The sequence below is a fragment of the Betta splendens genome, chromosome 2, assembly GCF_900634795.4.
Source record: "Betta splendens chromosome 2, fBetSpl5.4, whole genome shotgun sequence".
Classification (NCBI taxonomy): Eukaryota; Metazoa; Chordata; class Actinopteri; order Anabantiformes; family Osphronemidae; genus Betta; species Betta splendens.
The window spans coordinates 1,356,908-1,374,660 of record NC_040882.2 but is presented as its reverse complement, the minus strand read 5'-3'; the positions used below and the strand labels follow the sequence as shown (position 1 = coordinate 1,374,660).

The 17,753-nt window shown below is 43.7% G+C and overlaps 2 protein-coding genes across 3 annotated transcripts; both read left to right on the top strand.

Moving 5' to 3' along the window:
* Positions 1-1,363: 1,363 nt before the first annotated feature.
* Positions 1,364-10,947, top strand: vps16 (VPS16 core subunit of CORVET and HOPS complexes). The gene is made up of 24 exons (XM_029142515.3): positions 1,364-1,562; positions 2,030-2,118; positions 2,468-2,559; positions 2,904-3,032; positions 3,111-3,255; positions 3,343-3,458; positions 3,539-3,661; positions 3,742-3,797; positions 4,078-4,167; positions 4,385-4,556; positions 4,629-4,760; positions 4,843-4,970; positions 5,064-5,099; positions 6,816-6,924; positions 7,030-7,164; positions 7,627-7,735; positions 7,808-7,905; positions 7,993-8,097; positions 8,837-8,914; positions 8,997-9,083; positions 9,161-9,243; positions 9,662-9,758; positions 10,109-10,212; positions 10,282-10,947. The coding sequence occupies exons 1-24, from the start codon at positions 1,513-1,515 to the stop codon at positions 10,421-10,423; spliced, it is 2,505 nt and encodes an 834-aa protein (XP_028998348.1). The 5' UTR covers positions 1,364-1,512; the 3' UTR covers positions 10,424-10,947.
* A 769-nt stretch (positions 10,948-11,716) lies between these two features.
* On the top strand, positions 11,717-17,230 carry rgn (regucalcin). 2 transcript variants are annotated; one of them, XM_029130090.3, is made up of 8 exons: positions 11,717-11,867; positions 14,486-14,688; positions 14,863-15,045; positions 15,113-15,213; positions 15,309-15,423; positions 15,903-16,034; positions 16,108-16,262; positions 16,347-17,230. In XM_029130090.3, exons 2-8 carry the CDS (start codon positions 14,520-14,522, stop codon positions 16,395-16,397), a joined length of 906 nt encoding a protein of 301 aa, XP_028985923.1. In that variant the 5' UTR covers positions 11,717-11,867; positions 14,486-14,519; the 3' UTR covers positions 16,398-17,230. The 2 variants fall into 2 exon arrangements, with proteins under 2 accessions (XP_028985923.1, XP_028985915.1); XM_029130082.3 differs by having other exon boundaries at positions 11,718-11,867; positions 14,482-14,688.
* Positions 17,231-17,753: the final 523 nt, after the last annotated feature.

Sequence of the window (17,753 nt, the reverse complement as noted above, 5' to 3'; positions counted from 1 at the left end):
CGGCCCACACGGACCAACGCCTGCAACATTACACACCCACACGTCTTTGAATGAGTTAAAGCCAACATTTCCTATTAAGCTCAAAGTTCTGTGACAGGTAGTGAATGGGTTAACTTTGTGTTCTGTACCACACCCAGTGGAGGGGGGGGGGGGGACCGTGTTCATGGCAACGGCACAACTCTTGTTGTTAGCAGAGAGCATGTTTTCCTGCGCTGCCTCTCTCACCCGTCTGTGAACGTGTCTCACCCTTAAGTCGACCAAGGTCTAATGGAGTTTGGCAAGATGTTTGTTAGGAACTTTTCACAAAACCAATACAAAGCAATAATAATAAAATAATTAAGCAACCTGGACAAACTACAGGGAACCTCAATAGAAGGAAGATTAGGAATCTGAAGAAACAGTCGTAGCCTGGGAGGATTTTCTCTGTCTATGTGAGGATGTGTCATGTAGGCCTACAACACCACAGACAACATGGTTGCAGCCGTGCATGCTACATTATCACTGAACACCCAGGTTCTACCACAGAATTGGTAGAGTGGTCCAGCAGCAGCAGAAGCAGATCATGACATTGAAACTGCTGTCGTAGTCATGTTTATAGTTGTCAGGTTTCTAATTCTAATGTGGTCCACTTACCTTCTCAATAATGGATTGGAAGTTTGACGGAACAAGAGAGGAAAATTGAAGTTGGAGTAGTGCTAGTAATAGTAGTAGTAGTTGAAGTAATCCAAAAATTATAAGGGGATGTTTTTGTTTCTTCAACACTTCACGAGACACAAAATTGTGTTTCACATATCAATTTATTCTCAAGGCTCAGCCACTTTCCAATGAATGAATGATGCTGCCGGAGTTTAGGTGGAAACAGGAAGATACATTCACATCATGGAATTCAAACACAATACGCCTGGTGGAGCGGGGGTCTGGCATCCTGTCACTGTGGAGGAACGAGAGGAAGCCTCATAGAGACCTAGAATGTGTGAGATGGTTCAGACTTTTAGAGCAGAGAAGTCAGGAAGTGAACCACTGGTCCCACAGCTGAATGACGTTTTATGAAGCCTGCACATTTCTGAGTACTCGGTAATGAAAAAAATGATAATTTAGGTAAACAATCTCATTACATCAACAGATAAGAGAACAGTTAAGATAATTATGTGGCAAGAATGCTAAAACAAATGACACTGAGAGACAGTTGTATAATATACACAAGGATGTTAATCATAAGATGACACGGTAGGAAGTTTCAAAGTAGAAATAGGTATGTGGTATTTCAATAAAAAATCTAAAGGAGTCTGGTCTGCGTTAGAGAACCTACTAAACCTACCTACTAAAGCGCAGTTTCGTCCACTAGGTGGCGATAATGTAGCTATAGGCGGGTTGACGTCCGCCATAACACACGAAGAGGAAGATCAGCACCAAATATTGTTATGAAGCAGTCAGCTGACTGAGCTAAAGCGGACCCTAAAATAATAAATCTGTTCTTTCTAAGAGGGAATTAACAGCCATTCGTCTGAGAAAATGGCATTTATCACGGCCAACTGGAACCCGCTGGGAGAAACCTTCTATCGGTCAGTTTATCATTGGTTCAACTCCAGCTAAGCAGAGACAAGTACAGATGCCTTCTGGAGCAGACGATGTGTTAGCTCAGCGTGGCTTTATTAAAGTTAACGAGTGTTCATCCTTCATGTTATAACCGAGTTAAAGTAAACACGACCTCCACTGGTTTTTGTTTCTGCTGTGACGCTGCTAATGTGACTGTCATGCTAGCGTCAGAATTAATGTTAGCTGTTAGCTGTGGTTGATAAATTATGCAAACAATCTAAGACGAATGTTGCAGAAAACTCCTTCTAACACACACCAGTGTTCAGGCAGGTGAACGGCCGCTCCGTAATTTAGTACCGAAGACGAGAGCTTTAAAATGACAGAGTTTTAAACGGAGTCTCGTAAAGATGTTTAGCTAAAGTGAGACGTTCACGTGGTGCTCATTATTTTCACTTCCGTGCTGATGCTTTTATGTGATTGTGCGTGTGTCCAGGAAGACAGAGCTGTATGACATGACGTGGAACGTACGTGACGGACTCCGGGAAAGCTTGGTGGCTGCAGCTCCGTACGGAGGACCCATAGGTACAACCTTTGGCTCAGCTTTCCGTAGAGCCTGGCTGCATCATTTAGTTTAGTCTCTTTTGTCTTGTTTGAGTTACATCTATAAAACACATTACAAATCGTACATATCGTGTAAGTAGGGCTTCAGAGTGAATGTTTTCACTAAACACTTAAGGTTATTTTCTTTACCGATCATTTGTTTATCATCATGGGCAACAATGAACAGCTGCAAATGTTTATCAGTATTTTATAGAACATAAAAATGTAGAAGTTCCTCAAAGAATCGTATGAGGCCCAGTTCTTATTAACCACAATGTCAGAATGTGAGTCTACAGTACAGTTGTGCACTAATTTCCAATCTGACTCTCAGCTCTTCTTCGAGAACCTCACAGACGTTCTCCAAGTTCCCGTCCTCAGTTGGAGATTTATTCTGCATCAGGAACTGCTATTGCCAGTTTCCCTGTAAGTATCTCTGTGGACACACCTGTTGTATTTTCATAGTAACCCAGAAGGACCAGGTGGAAGCTTTTAGACTGTTTAGACTTCAGCACAGCAGTTCTTTTAGCTGTATGACCTCCTGCTCTTGATCTGCTCGCATTGTGCTGCTGCGTTTAGTACATGTTACTACAGGTGACCTTTTGGTTAAGTAACCTTTAACTGTAGCCACCCTCATTTTTATAGCACCCACAATGCAGTTCCAGGGAGCTAGGGGTGAACTGATCATTGCACTTATATTTGAACCCACACATGAATCAGTGTAATGTGATCTGTGTGGAAGGAGACCTGTTCTAATCTCATTGTTTCAGTGGAAGAGTGGTCCCGTCATCCATCTGGGTTGGACAGTCTGTGATGAGTTGTTGTGCATTCAGGAAGATGGAACAGTTCTGGTCTATGACCTTTTTGGCTCCTTCAAGCGCCACTTCAGTATGGGTCAGGTGGGTCCAGTAACACAGTAACAAATTGGACTAAGCCTTTCAGAATGTTTACACTGTTAACTATACTGTTGGAAACAGGAAGTAGTACAGTCTCAGGTGCTGGAAGCCAAGGTGTTCCACTCTCCTTATGGAACAGGTGTTGCCATAGTGACAGGCTCCTCTCGCTTCACCTTGGCAACAAACATTGATGACTTGAAGCTGCGCCGGTTACCTGAAGTACCAGGTAAGAGCTGTTGCTGTCTGTTTCTCTGTGTCTGTCTATCTCCTCTGCTCCCACTCCTACACCTGACATATCACTCTCATAACTTAGGTTTACAGGGGAAGCCATCATGCTGGGTCATCCTGACTCAGGACCGTCAGACTAAAGTCCTCCTATCCACGGGGCCTGAGCTCTACATCCTGGACAACACTTCATGCACTGCTGTGGTGAGATGGCTTTGACCAGACGGACAGTATAGTGTGACAGTATGACAGCTGTGTAACCAACCTCTCCTGTCTGTCTTTAGTGTCCTCCAGGTCTTAGTCCTCAGACATGCAGCATTGTCCACATGTGTGTGTCTTTCAGCTATCGGTACCTGGCTCTGTTCACAGACACTGGACACCTATGGACAGGGTTCTCCAACCTCCAGGTAAGCAGGGTTTTTGTCCAGTCCACTTCAGAATGTGGGACGTTTGCTTACGACCAACAGATGCTTCTTTGTGTCTGCAGGAAAAACTAAGTGAAGTCGACACAAAGAAGACAACAGCACCCAAGCACATGCTCTGGTATGTTTACTGCTGTATGTTTTTGCTCTGATACCCATTCATTAAGTAGCAGACGAAAGCACCGTTGGACTGGAATGCGTGTCCTGACATCATGATGCAGTCCGTCAGGTTTGCCGAGTCGCTTCTGTGCTAAAAAGTATTTTTATCAGCTCCTTGACTGTGGAGTAATACAATGATATCCTGCCCCACTGAAATAACCTGTGGACCGCTGGAGATTATTAGGAGGAAGGAATGAACCGTTTCGTGTGTTTGTTTGTCTGACTGTGTCTCTGCTTGTCAGGTGTCGCAGACCACAGAGCCAGCAGCCTTCAGTGGTTTTAATGTGGGACAGGCTGCTCATGGTGGTTGGCCAGTGTCACGACACAGTCCAGTATCCTTTTAAACCCCAACAGTTCAAATGCATCTCATTGTCTTTATGTTTATTAAGACGATGAGACTGTTCATTAGCATTGAGGCTTTGAGCTCATGAAGACCTCTTTAGGCTAGGTCTAAATATTGTCCCCAGTTTTCCAGGTTCTGGTGGATACTAAAGTGTCTTTACTGTTCTGGTGATGTTCCATGAGTGTGATCCTTCACCCTGACCTCAGGTTTCCTGTAGAGGATCCATGTGTTTTGGTGGGAGAAATGGACGGAGTTCGGATCATCAGTTCAGCCAGTCAGGAGATGCTTCAGGAGGTTCCTTTGGTTTGTCAGGACATCTTCAAGATCGCCTCCATGGCTCCTGGAGCGCTGCTGCTGGAGGCTCATCGGGAGTATGAGGTAGTGCCTCAGTGTGTCTGTGTAGAGTTAAGTATGCAATGTGTGATGCATATAATTTTTCTGTGTGTGTAGAAGTCGAGTCAAAAGGCTGATGAATATCTGAGAGAGATAAAGGAGCAAAGCATGCTGAGGGAGGCCGTGCGACAGTGTGTGGAGGCAGCCGGTCACGAGTATGACCCCAAAACCCAGAAATCCCTGCTCAGGGTAAGATTGGTCAGACACCACGGTGGGACGCTGCTTGACTGAGCTGGTATCAGACCCTGAGCCCCCATGCTCTGTCCCACAGGCAGCATCCTTTGGAAAGTGCTTCCTCACAGACTTCAGCCCGGACTCGTTCGTTCAGACATGCAGAGAACTGCGAGTCCTGAACGCTGTCAGGGAGAGCAGCGTGGGTCTTCCACTCACCCACGTCCAGTATCCTCCCACTGCAAAGGGGTATCATGGGATGTGTGTATGATTGTAATGGTAGACTAAAGGTATGTTGGCCTCCTTGATCTCTGACATAAGATTCAAGCAGATGACTCTGCAGGTGCTGATTGATCGGTGAGTCCCTACATCAAATTCAATTCAGTTCAAGTCAAATTTATTTATATAGTGCCAAATCACAATATAGTTATCTCAAGGCACTTTAAAAGGGAAGGTTTAAGACCTTTAGTTGTAATTATTATATATATTATACAATGACAGCCACAATGGAGAGAAAAAACTCCTCTCTAATGAGGAAGAAACCTCCAGCAGAATCAGGATGAATGTGGGCTTTACAGTAGCCTAGAAGTAGCAGATGCATGGATCAGTTTCTCTCCATCGCTCTGAGAGACGATGCAGAGTTGTTTAATGTATGATTTAAAAGACAGATTCTGGTCAAAGATGACACAAAAGTTCCTCACAGAATCTGAAGCTAATGTTAGGTCATCCAAGGTTAGGCTTAATAATAAGTCTGTTTTATCTGAAGTTTTGGGACATCCAGGATTTTATGTCTTGAATTTTGACTAGTTGATCTGTTTTATTTGGTTCCATATATAGCTGAGTATCATCTGAACAACATTGAAAATTTATAGAATGCTTCCTAATAATATCACCTAGAGGAGACATGTATAGACTGAACAGTATTAGACCAAGCACAGAACCCTGTGGTACTCCATAGCTAATCCTTGTGCATGTAGAAGATTTGTCATTAACATTAACAAACTGGAATCTGTTCAAGAAATAGGATTTAAACCATCCCAATGCTGTTTCTTTAATTCTGATTCTATGTTCTAGTCTCTGTAAGACAATGTTATGATCAGTTGTATTAAATGCAGCACTACTCTTAACAGAGTTGTTTCTGTGCTATGATGTTTTTGAATCCTGACTGAAAATCTTCGTACAGGTTATTCCCACTCAGGTGGTCAGATAATTGTTTATCTATGATTTTTTTTCAAGAATCTTAGAAATAAAGGCTAAATTTAAAATGGGCCTATAGTTGACTAGTTCTTAAGGGTCCAGAGGAGGTTTTTTCAATGAAGGTTTGACCACAGCCATCTTAAAAGTCTTTGGTATATCACCTATATGTAGAGATTGGTTGATTGATTTTAAATGGACGAGCTGGTTAAAGGCAGAACATCTTTGAGTAATCTAGTTGGGATTGGGTCTAAAAGACAAGTGGACGACTTGGAAGAGTTGATTATTGAGGTTATATCCATATAAGTTATGGGGACTTGGTTAATTTATTAAAGTTGTTGAATCTAGACAGAGATTTCTGTCATTTGGAGGGAGTCGCTGATGATTGTCTTCCCTAATAGTGATAATTTTATTAGTAAAGTAGTTCATAAAATCATTGCTGCTGAGATTTAAGGGGATAGTAGGCTCAACACAGCTATGACTCTTAGTAAGTCGGCTACAGGGCGGAAAAGAAACCTGGGGTTGTCTTTGTTTTTCTCAATTAAGGAGGAATAATGTTTTCCTAGCAGCACAAAGTGTTTTTTTATATATTAGTAGACTGTCCTTCCAATGCTATGGAGCTTACATTTATTTTGTTGGAACGCCACTGCCATCCTAGTTGCCAGCTCCTGTACTTTAGGCTGCAGATCTCTGAATTATATCATGGAGCTAACCTCCTCTGATTCAGCGATTTCTTTTCCAGAGGAGCCACTGTGTCTAAAATCATATCTAGAGAAGCTGCAGCATCATCAAACAAACAGTCGATCTAATTGCAGCCCTGTGCGTCCTGTCTCTTCCTTGTCTGTCTCTTACACCGTTCTTACTCTTGTCTGCTCTCAGGTTGGTGTATCGGAGGTTTTACCCTTTGGCCATAGAGATCTGTCATTATCTAAAGATTCCTGATTATCAGGGAGTGAGCCGAGTCCTCAAACACTGGGCTTCCTGCAAGGTAACCTGGTTCTTTCCAGAACCATAACATTTCAGTGCTAATATTCTGTCCAGCAGCGTTCTCTTCTACAATCCTCCTTAACTCTGTGCTTTGGTTTGACTCTAGGTGCAGCAAAAGGACTTGTCAGATGAGGCCATAGCTCGAGCAGTGTGTGTAAAGGTGGCAGACTCACCTGGAGTATCTTACTCTGACATCGCAGCCAAGGCCTATGAATGTGGAAGGACAGAACTTGCCATCAAGGTAGACCTGCAGCAGATAGAAACACATGAATGTCCACTCCCTGAGGACACTATCACTGGATGTCTGTTTGGACTGGACGTCCTCACACATACTGACCAAGGCTTTGTAGCTGCGCCTGTCTCTACATCTGCAGTGACAGCTATTTGATTTGGGGGTCACATGTTAATAAGACGTTAGTGTTTGTATGCTGAGACTGTCTTTTTCACTTCCTTAAATAACCGTTTGAAAATTTTTCCTGTTTGAACCTTGTGGCACCAACAGCGTTAAGATACTCAATTTGTTTGAGTGGATTACAAACATGGTGAGGAATAATCTTTCAGTTGGTTATTAGTCAAAAACAGTATATTAGATTTTTGGTGGGTGTCATACCCTGAAACCCTGTTCCCTACTGATAGGAGAAACGTTCCTGCATTGTTGACATGTCATTGAAATGTCATTATTAACATAGAGTCTTGGTCTCAGCTCCTAGACTTCGAACCTCGGTCTGGGGAGCAGGTTCCTCTACTGCTGAAAATGAAGCGGAGTCAGCTGGCGCTGAGCAAGGCGGTGGAGAGTGGAGACACGGACCTGGGTGAGTCTAATGCCCCGCCCCCGTCGGTTCCTCAGCCCTTCACGTCGGGCTAATGGCTTGTGTTTGGCTCAGTGTACACAGTGGTGAGTTACCTCAAGAACGAGATGAACAGGGGAGATTTCTTCATGACTCTGAGGAACCAGCCAGTTGCTCTCAGCTTATACAGACAGGTACACAGCTCCACCTTCATCATCATCATCATCATCAGCTTCTGTTGTCAGCTTTGGTCTCAGTAACTGTGTGTGATGTGTGGACAGTTCTGTAAGCTGCAGGAGCAAGACACTCTGAGAGATCTTTATAACCAGGACGATGACCACCAGGAGCTGGCCAACTACTATGTGTCTGCCAGTTACCGAGAGAAGGTACGCTGGATACACTGGTACACTCTGCACATGTATTTTGTAGGGCTTGAATAGATTGTTGTTACTTAACTTACACAATTTACACACACGTCTCAGTGGTTGGACGGATCTGGGTTCTGTACAGATCAGAACCTCCTCCTGTGTTTAGCAGATTGAAGATGTTCCGTCATCATCATTATCATCATCATCAACGTGATGGTGCTGAGACACCACGATGAGCCTTAGCATAAATCTGCTTCATCAGCTGTTTTCATGATGTGAACAGCTTCAGTATTTTCATCTGCTAGTTTTACGTTCAGGAAAATTGACGCTGTTCATCAACGTCGAGATCAGTACAGCAATTAGTTTAATTCCATTCACTTTTATTTCTATAGCTCTGATTCACAACAAGTCAGTTATGGTATGTCAGTACACTTTACACAATTTAAGACCTGAAAGGGATAAACTCATCATTACCAGGAATGCACTGTGATGCCAATGACTATGGCACCTGACTAAAAGCAGGACAGTTTCTCAGTTCTTGAGAGGTTAGGCTTGTTTAAAACCTAAATCATAGAAACTCAAAGACATTTTGGAATCAGGAATCAGACAGCTTCCGGTATAGAAGCTTATTATGTAACAGAGCTTTAACGGCGTCTGGTGAAAGGGCAGTCTCTCTGAGTTAGAACAGATGAGCAGAATGTGAAGGGGAAACATCCCTGATGAGGTGATTATCCCTTTACTCCATCTCTCTGAGCAGCGGTTGGACGCACGCCTGTCTGTCCTGCAGAGTGCCGTCGATGAATACAACAAGTCCAAGAATGAGTTTGCTGCTAAGGTATCAGTGATTTCATTCAGCACCTGATCCTTAACGAACGTCACTTCTGCTTAACTCTCCTTTAATCTCCATTTGTTTTCAGGCCACGGAGGATGAGATGCGCCTCCTTCGCTTTCAAAGAAAACTGGATGATGAGAAAGGAGCAGGACTTCTGGGTCTGTCTCTGCAGGTACAGGATGGGCGTGATGTCAGGTTAGGTGCAGCTTTTACTAGGGTTTAATAATAGATGTTCACATTCTGTCCCAGGCGACCATGGAGGCTCTGCTGGCGCTGGGCCTCTACAAACAGGCAGAACAACTTTACAGAGATTTTAGAGTTCCTGACAAAAGGTGAGATCCTCAGCAGGCCATGCCACTCTTTCATTCATGTCTTTGTCTTGTGGCTGCTTTAAGGAGTCACTGAAAAAACTGTCCTTCAGAATCAGCAGTGAAGCAAATGAGCCCCTTTACCACAGCGGTCTGAGGAGAACAGGTTTAGAATGAGCAACAACGCCATACATCGTCTGTTATTATGAGTCTTTGTTGTCTTTTTAGAAGTTGCTTTATGTCTGCAGCCCTTGACTCATAGTCTATAAGATCAGTGACAGATGAAACAGAGGTGAATGTATACTACATGATGGTGGGTGATGTTTTTAGATGGAGCCATGCTCTATCGTGCAGGTGGAGCTCTCTCCTCCTGTAATGTGTTGTCTGTTCTGTTGTTAGTTGTAGATTTATAAGTAGTGGACATTCTAAACTTTCCCTGCAGATATTGGTGGTTGAAGCTGAAGTCTCTGGCAGAAAAGGAGGAGTGGGACGAGTTAGAAAAGTTCTCCAAGAGCAAGAAGTCTCCTATTGGCTACCTGGTAGGCTGTCCATCAGTAACCATAGCCACACATGTCACTTCTAAATTTGTCTTAGCTTCTAAAACATGTGATCCAATTGTAGGTTCTTATGGTTTGGGTTTGGGTTTGTTTCTTTTGCCTCGACTCATTTGCATCCACTGTGAAACAATCCCCGAAAACACAGTGACAGAAGAAATGTCTTGGTTGATGTCCTACATCATTAGAAATGGGTCTAGGTTTTTTTCACATACATACCCCTCTGCTCTCTTCCCTTAAAATGCATCTATGGAATTTTCAGTTTAAACTAACAGAAACTCTGGATTGATGAGTGAGAGCTGTTACCCATGAGTCTCTGTTTATGTCTTTTTCAGGCATTTGTTGAGGTTTGTATGAAGTACAACAACAAGTATGAAGCTAAGAAGTATGTGTTGAAAGTAACGCCTGAGCAGAAGGTTAAAGCTCACCTCGCCATCAGGTAAGACTTTATCGTCTACATGCATAGTGTCCAACGTGACATTCGTAACGTTGCCCTTCTTCCTGTCAGTGACCTGGAGGGAGCAGCAGATGCTGCCATTGAACGACGCAATGATGCAGAAATCGGGGCGGTGCTCGCCAAGTGTCCCACCTCCGACCAGCTGCTGATGGAGAAGTTGAACCGAGCCCGAGCTGCCATCACTAAGAAGTGATCGCGATGAGCACAGTTGAACTGTCAGAACCAGACGGGAGAAGCAGATGAGCTCAGAGGGATCACATGCTCTGCACCTGTACACTGATTCCCACATGTTATCTGTATCAATAACAAAATAAACACCCACCTTTTTCTGAACTGCTCAGGATCTTTGGGCAGAGGAGGAGGAGGTGGTAAGGAGTCCCTGTGCGAGCCGCCGTGGTGGAGACATGTACATAATAATACAAAAATTGCTTTACCTTGACTTTACCTGTGTCTTTACACTCTGGACTTTAAGGACACCAAACAGATGCTGGTTCATGGTTGTTAACCAGGATGCTCAAGTAGTGAAGGTCTTTAATGTTATTACGATTACAGCTGTTTGTTCCTCTCAAGTCTCTGCTGAGGACCTGGAAGGAGCCGAGTGACCTGGACAGACCCGACCTGGGCACCTCCCAATGGGCTGAAAATATGAACATAAGCAACAGTAACTGTATCACACTGTCATGTCAAACATAAACGGTCCTTGATGTGTATTGTCAATGAGACAGAGAATGTGTTTTTTTATTCTATGCCCCAAAGTTTGTTTTCTCCCCATTTGTTTACATGTGTAATTTGTTTTGAGCTGGTTCTTTCACACTGGCAGTCAGTGCTCCATTAGTCAAACACCAACTCTGCTTTAATGTGACTGTAATAATGACATCACATCGGAGCCCAGCACATAGTGTCTTGCATCATAAAGAGTAACAGGTCTACATTTGTTACACATTTCCATATTCAATTCAATTTTATTTCTATAGCACCAATCTGACAAGGTAGTTTACAAGGTTTAAGACATGACACAACTAAAGTTGTATAACAAGAAGCATTACTACTATAGTATTTATTCTCATACAAATATAGTATGTATGTACTGTATGTACACACCTTTAACTTGTTCTATACTACGATATCTCTGTTGGACTCGCATCATGTTTTCAGTTCCCCTCTGTCAAGTCCCACTTCACTGCTTTGCCCATTGTAAGCACGCACGCACGCGCACGCGCGCGCGCACACACACACACACTCAAAAGCGGAAATTCAGGTCAATGTTTGTCTTTATTAATTAAGTTATTAATACATGAATCATAAAAATAAGGTTAAAGCATCACTGACTTTATGTAGAGTCTAGTCAAACTCCGTCTATTGTTCTATTAACGTCTAGCAGTGTGTAATTATCAGGAGTAAAGCTCTTCAAATCTATTTGTGTCCTGAAACGTAGAAAACCCATAAAAACCCGTTTAACTGGTAAAGTCATATAAATGTAAACTAATGTCATGGTAAAAGAGTCATGAGACGTGTGTTGACCTCCCCTTCGACTTGATTACGTCTGCCTGTGGGTTGTTGACCTTGTTCACTTGGGAGGAGCGAAGCTGTTCGCTGGTCCAAACTTCCAAACTTCGGTAACGTCTATCGCTGAACAGGTTGGTTCCGTTCGTTTCGTGTTATTCAGACGCAGTTACGGGAAACTTAAAGCCACGATGACTCGGACTTTTCTCACTTTTATTCTATTGTAGCTGTATATGTGGATAGTTGTGTTAACAGTAGATCAGCTGGGGCTGCTTTGCATCCACACACAGGACAACACGCATTCTACAAACGTATTTACATCATGTAATAATTTGTCTTTAACAATTTGTAACCGAACGGATGCGTTTAAAGTCCGTCAGACTGGGTTTTAGTTTGTTGTCATGACTAACTCTAACACTGTTTTATTGTCGTTTAGCAAAGCGGCGACAGTAGGGAAAAGCGCTGAGTCATCTAGTTTGACCACGATCCACGAGTTTAGTGGAGCGTTAAACGTGTCGCTGTCAAATTGAGACCGAATGTAGCCAGTTTGCTACAAGTTCAAACTCTGTGAGACCCAGACGATGAGTACGGTGTGTGCAGCCTCCAGTGTGGCAGCAAGATTATGTCATGACCCATCCGCATGCTCTTCACGATGGCGGATGACGTCACGCAGGTACACACGTGGGCTCCACTGAGGCACATGGCGACTGCAGTCCACCTGTCCCACCTATCGATGTCACGTCTTTGGCTGAAGAGGTGCAGCAAATGAAAGGCATGCTTTCTGAATTGGAGTTTGATGTGAACAGCCAACCAGAGCTCAGGATGAATTGAGAACATCTCTAGTTAGGAGCTAAATCCAACCCATCATATCAGGATGAACGTGACCAACTAGTGCCTCCCAGTGGCTATCTTCTGTCAATGGCCAGCTAACAAATCCCCATGCTCTACCTATGCCAGATCAAAGTACATCCACTGCATGGTATCCCTGTCCATCCAGGCTACATCCCTGTATTAACAGCACAAGCTTAAGGTGGAGCTCTTCTGTCTGATCATGCAGCACCCTCTGCCATACAGTACCTGCTACCAATTCTTTCCATCAGTCCCAACAACCAGTACCAGTACCACAGAAAGACACCCATCCCGGCGTCCTAGAAGTTATGTCCAACCTCCCTCACATACTGAGCCTACAGTCCCAGCCACTCGGTGTCTACAGGTGGAAGAATCCCCCCGGTCCCCCCATATCTTCCTGTTATGACTCCTGCTGCTGTGGCTGCCCTACAGTTGCCAACACATTACCCAGAGCCTGTGACCTACATAACACCGCCCACAGTGCAACCCCCTAGATCAGCACTATTTGAATCAAGACCATCATTTCCTTATTTCAAGAGAGATGGCCCTCAGGAGTTTGCTATGCTTGGCATGGCATTACAGAACTATACCGTATATAATATAAAATGTAAATACCACCCTCTCTTAGATAATTTCAAGCTATATACAGCATGGCAGTTAGACATATGGGCCATATGCCCACCACCCTCAGCCTTACACTGCTGCTCTAAAGTCCCACCGGGGAAAAAATGGCCAACCCCATCAACTTGATCTCTGAAATCTAGTTTGCTGTGTGGATTCAAGCATTTACTGGCATGCTACAGTCCTGGGAGCTGGAGTTATGGAGCATGTGCTTCACATATCCATCAGCTGCTCAATAAGCTTCAAGGAGAGCAGGTTTCCAGCTTTGATGGACATGCCAGAACTGTGAACCCAGATATCCCTTGCAACCTCATCGACTTTGCAAACGGGCTGGAGTAAGAGGCATAATGGCAAAGTTTAGCTGTGCAGCTGAGCGAGTGACCAACATATATAAGGCTGCAAACCAGAGAAGGAAGGTTTCCCAAGTCCGCAGTACCTACAAACACAGGATGTAGGTTAAGGAGTGGAATCCAGATTCCAGGGAGCAAAGACCCAAGCCACCAGCTCAAATGGTAAATGGTCTGAAGATGCTAAACCAGTATCTGCACTTTGCAACATCCTAGCTCATCACCTCAGTCAGTGCTCTAAATTCCAGTGGCTTGATGTGCTAAAAAAAAAGGATTATGGACACATAATCACATCCAAGTGTGACCTGCAGTAAAGAGAGGCTATACACACTGTAGGTATCACCATTTAGGAGTTCTGCATGAAGTGAACAGTTGCAGGCCTGATTCTCTAACACTCTACCTTAGCAGACACAATGGGTTTAGCTCCGTTCTCCTGAAGATAGTCAAACTCATCCCGAGCCACCAGGAAAGTGGCCGAATTGCCACCATTGAGGGTCCCACAGCCTTCTTCCCATAAGTTGACGAAATATTAAATTAAATGTGCCTTCACTATTCACTATTAAGGATTTGGACCTGCTTGTCACCACTCTCACCATTACAAGCATCTTAGAGATGTTCCTCAGGAAGAGTTTCACAAAGTTAAACCTATGCTTCTGATTGGTGCGTATCAGCCCAATCTGCTATCAGTGGATCAAGTTAGGCTGGGACCTTGGGACCTTAGGGAAGCCCAGCTGCTCTACACACTCGCTTGGGTGGACTTTGCAGGGGCCAATTTCCTTAACTCTGTTCCTCTGAGTGCTTCTTATTTTTGCCTGTTTTTGCCTGTAAAGCTCATTGAGTTGCTTCATGTACAGTATGTGCTCTACACACCTATTTATTGTGTAGTTTTTCTTTTCCATTAATATTTTATCTATTTGTGTTTGTCATGGAGGCAGGTACATCTTCTCTGTGATTGGTTCAGACTGAACAATGGCCACGTCATCAGTAAAGGTGGAGCCTGTGATCAAATTGAGTGCTCTGATTGGTGAAGGGCCTGTGTGGGAGGAGTCCCAGCAGACACTGTTGTTTGTTGACATCGCCGGCCAGAAAATCCATCGCTGGAGTTCAACAACCGGTCAAGTGGAGTATGTGAAGACAGGTCAGTCAGCTTGTTGTTGTTCAAAAAAACATAACTTTCTAATGATTATTTGATACCTATGATTTTTAAGGACAGGATATGTTTGACAGCACAGACCATATTATTAAAGTCCATGAGTTACATCTAATCCTCAAAAGGTTCCATTTCCATCTCTGATTTGTCTGTTCCTGTCAGGTGACACCGTGGGCTTTGCTGTTCCTCGGAGGAAAGGTGGTTATGTTGCAGGTGTGGGTCGTGACATCGTGGCTGTAGATTGGCCAACTCAGACAATGACGTCGCTGGTGGGGGTGGATGAAGACAAACCCAACAGCAGGCTAAATGACGGGAAGGTTGATCCAGCTGGACGGCTGCTTGCTGGTCCGTCTACTTACCTGGTACCTGCTCATCTGTCTCTGTTGCTATGGTAACTGTGTGCACCTTGTAGGTACGATGGGGAAGGAGCAGAGACCTGCGGAGGTTGAGAAACAACAGGGGTCATTGTTCTCCGTTGACTCTGACCTAACTGTGACCAAACTCCTGGGCCAGGTAACCACACCTGTGTGTGGCTGTCTCACCTGTAGGCCTGTGAAACCCGCTGCATTCCCTCTCACCTGTCTCCTCTGTGCCTTCCTCACCTTTAGGTGGACATATCTAATGGGTTGGACTGGTCCCTGGATATGAAGATCTTTTTCTACATTGACAGTTTGTCTCTGGCTGTGCACGCCTTTGACTACGACATAGTCAGTGGACAGATCGGTAATGTTTCCTTCCAGTGCTGTGTTTACTGCACAGGATAGGTATAGAACACAAGCTGGTGTAACTTGCCTCTGAGTGTGGCAGGTTACTTAAGCATCGTTTCACAGAGATATTCTGTTCCTAGCATTTGCAGGGTGGGGACCAAAAACCATGTTTTTCTACCAAGGTGGGCACCATTTTGACAAAGTGTGGACATTTGGCAGGTCCCCTTTACTTTGAAGGCCTGTTTGAAGGTTAAGATGTGATTTTGGGGCTGAGGTTAGAATTGAGTTTTGGTTCAGATTAGAGCAAGGGTTTAGATGTCTACCTTTAGTTGTGAGGGGCTAGGGAAGGCATTATGTCAATGGTGTGTCCCCACAAAGATGTAAAAACAAATGTGTGTATGTGTATTTGTGTCTGCCTGTCTGTCTGTTCATCCATCCATCTAAACTGTAAACCTAATATGTGATACATCTGTCATGTGCCCTTTCGTTGCCTAGGCAACCGTCGTGTTGTTTACCAGATGAGGGAGGACGAGGGGCTTCCTGACGGAATGACAGTTGATTGTGATGGTCGACTCTGGGTTGCGTGTTACAATGCAGGGCGAGTCATCAACATCGACCCTGCCACTGGTCAGTTTAACTGGTTACCGGTTATGTTTACTGTACCTGATTGTGATTGATGACTTTATCTTGTGTGTGTCAGGTGTGTGTCTGCAGACCGTCTGTCTACCCGCCATGAAGACCACCTCCTGCTGCTTCGGAGGTCCAGATTACTCTGAACTCTACGTGACTTCAGCCAGTTTGGGTCTCAACCAATCGGAGCTTAGACTGCAGCCGCTGGCTGGGCACACCTTCAGGGTGAGATGTTCACTCACCTCTCACTTTCACCTCTATTCAGAGGTGAATCATGTTGATTCTGACTATGTGTGTGCTAACCTCTAGGTAAGAGGCCTTGGGGTCAAAGGTCGTCCATCAAACTCATTTTCAGGATAATCTGAAGCCTGAACCAGCCAGTTTCTGTTCAAGTCGCCAGACCAATCAGCTTTTAGTTATAGTAAGAGAAGTGAAGGATGTGCCTCCTTTTGATCCAGTTCAGCCTTGCAATTTCAGCCAACATCAGGTTGTATTTAGTTTAGTGTAATTATACTGAAGACAGATAAAATAAATGATTGATTAACTTCGAAAAGACGTTTAACTGCGTGATCACATTGTGTTATGATGTCGTCATCCTTATGTTGAGTACCTCTCTTACTTAAATGTGTCAGCTGACTAAGAGTAATAACTAACACGTGTTCAAGCTGGTCTGTGGTTGTAAACACTGGTACAACAATGGAACTACAGTGCAACAGAAGCTCACGCATCAACAACGAGATCAAGCGACAGACCAAGTAACCTCATGCTACAAGTTGTTGGAAACAATGTTAAAATCTTTTTCTGGCGCTCCTTTCAGAATAACTTGTGTGAGTGCAGTCAGTGAACTGTATTTGTGGAGGTTTGAGCAGAGACATAGAGATGGTAACCACAGTGTTAATGTTCAGGATTTTACTTTGATCTCATCTGTAGGAGGGTTAGGGTTACCTCATAGTAACACATTACTATATGTGTTATAGAAATAAATTGGGATTGAGAGTAAAGGAAACAAAGGGTTTGAAATACAGTATAACAATAAAGTGGAACTGAGGTATCATTTCCAGATAGAGCTAGATGTTTTTTTATAGGAGTGAATAAACTCTAGTCAACTAGATAAGATTATGATTAGTGCTAAAACTAGCATATAACGATGCTCTTTGTGTATGGTTTTGTAAATAAACCTTAGATTAATCCTGTTTGGCTTTTTGTTTCTTTGTTTATAGGTGACTTATTGATGCAGTTGTGAATGAAATCAAGAAAATATTTTCACTGAATGGGTTAAAAAAACTGACAACACATCACCAACATGGAAAGATATAAGTGTAGTGTAAAAGTGTAGTAGACACAAGTTGGACCACTAAGTGAACACAAACAGGATCATTGGACCAGTAACGGAACACAGACAGGACAGCTGGACCAGTAACTGTTATACAAAGTGTTCTACACTTTCTGTGAGATAGTTTCAGTGTTAACTCTTCAGGTGCACCTGGTTTGTTGTTTCTGTGTCATTTAACTTGACTCTGGGACGAAGTTGACAGACCTGAAGTCTCATTTGGGCTTTGTTTAATATTTGCTTATCACTTTAGCTTATATGTGTCAGTTAGGTTGTCATGGCATGTGTGTGGCATGTGTGATAGAACTCAGTTCATCTGTGATATTGAATTCTTTGTCTTTGAGGCCGGACTTTCATTAAACTTTTCTACAAACCTGTTTTGTTTC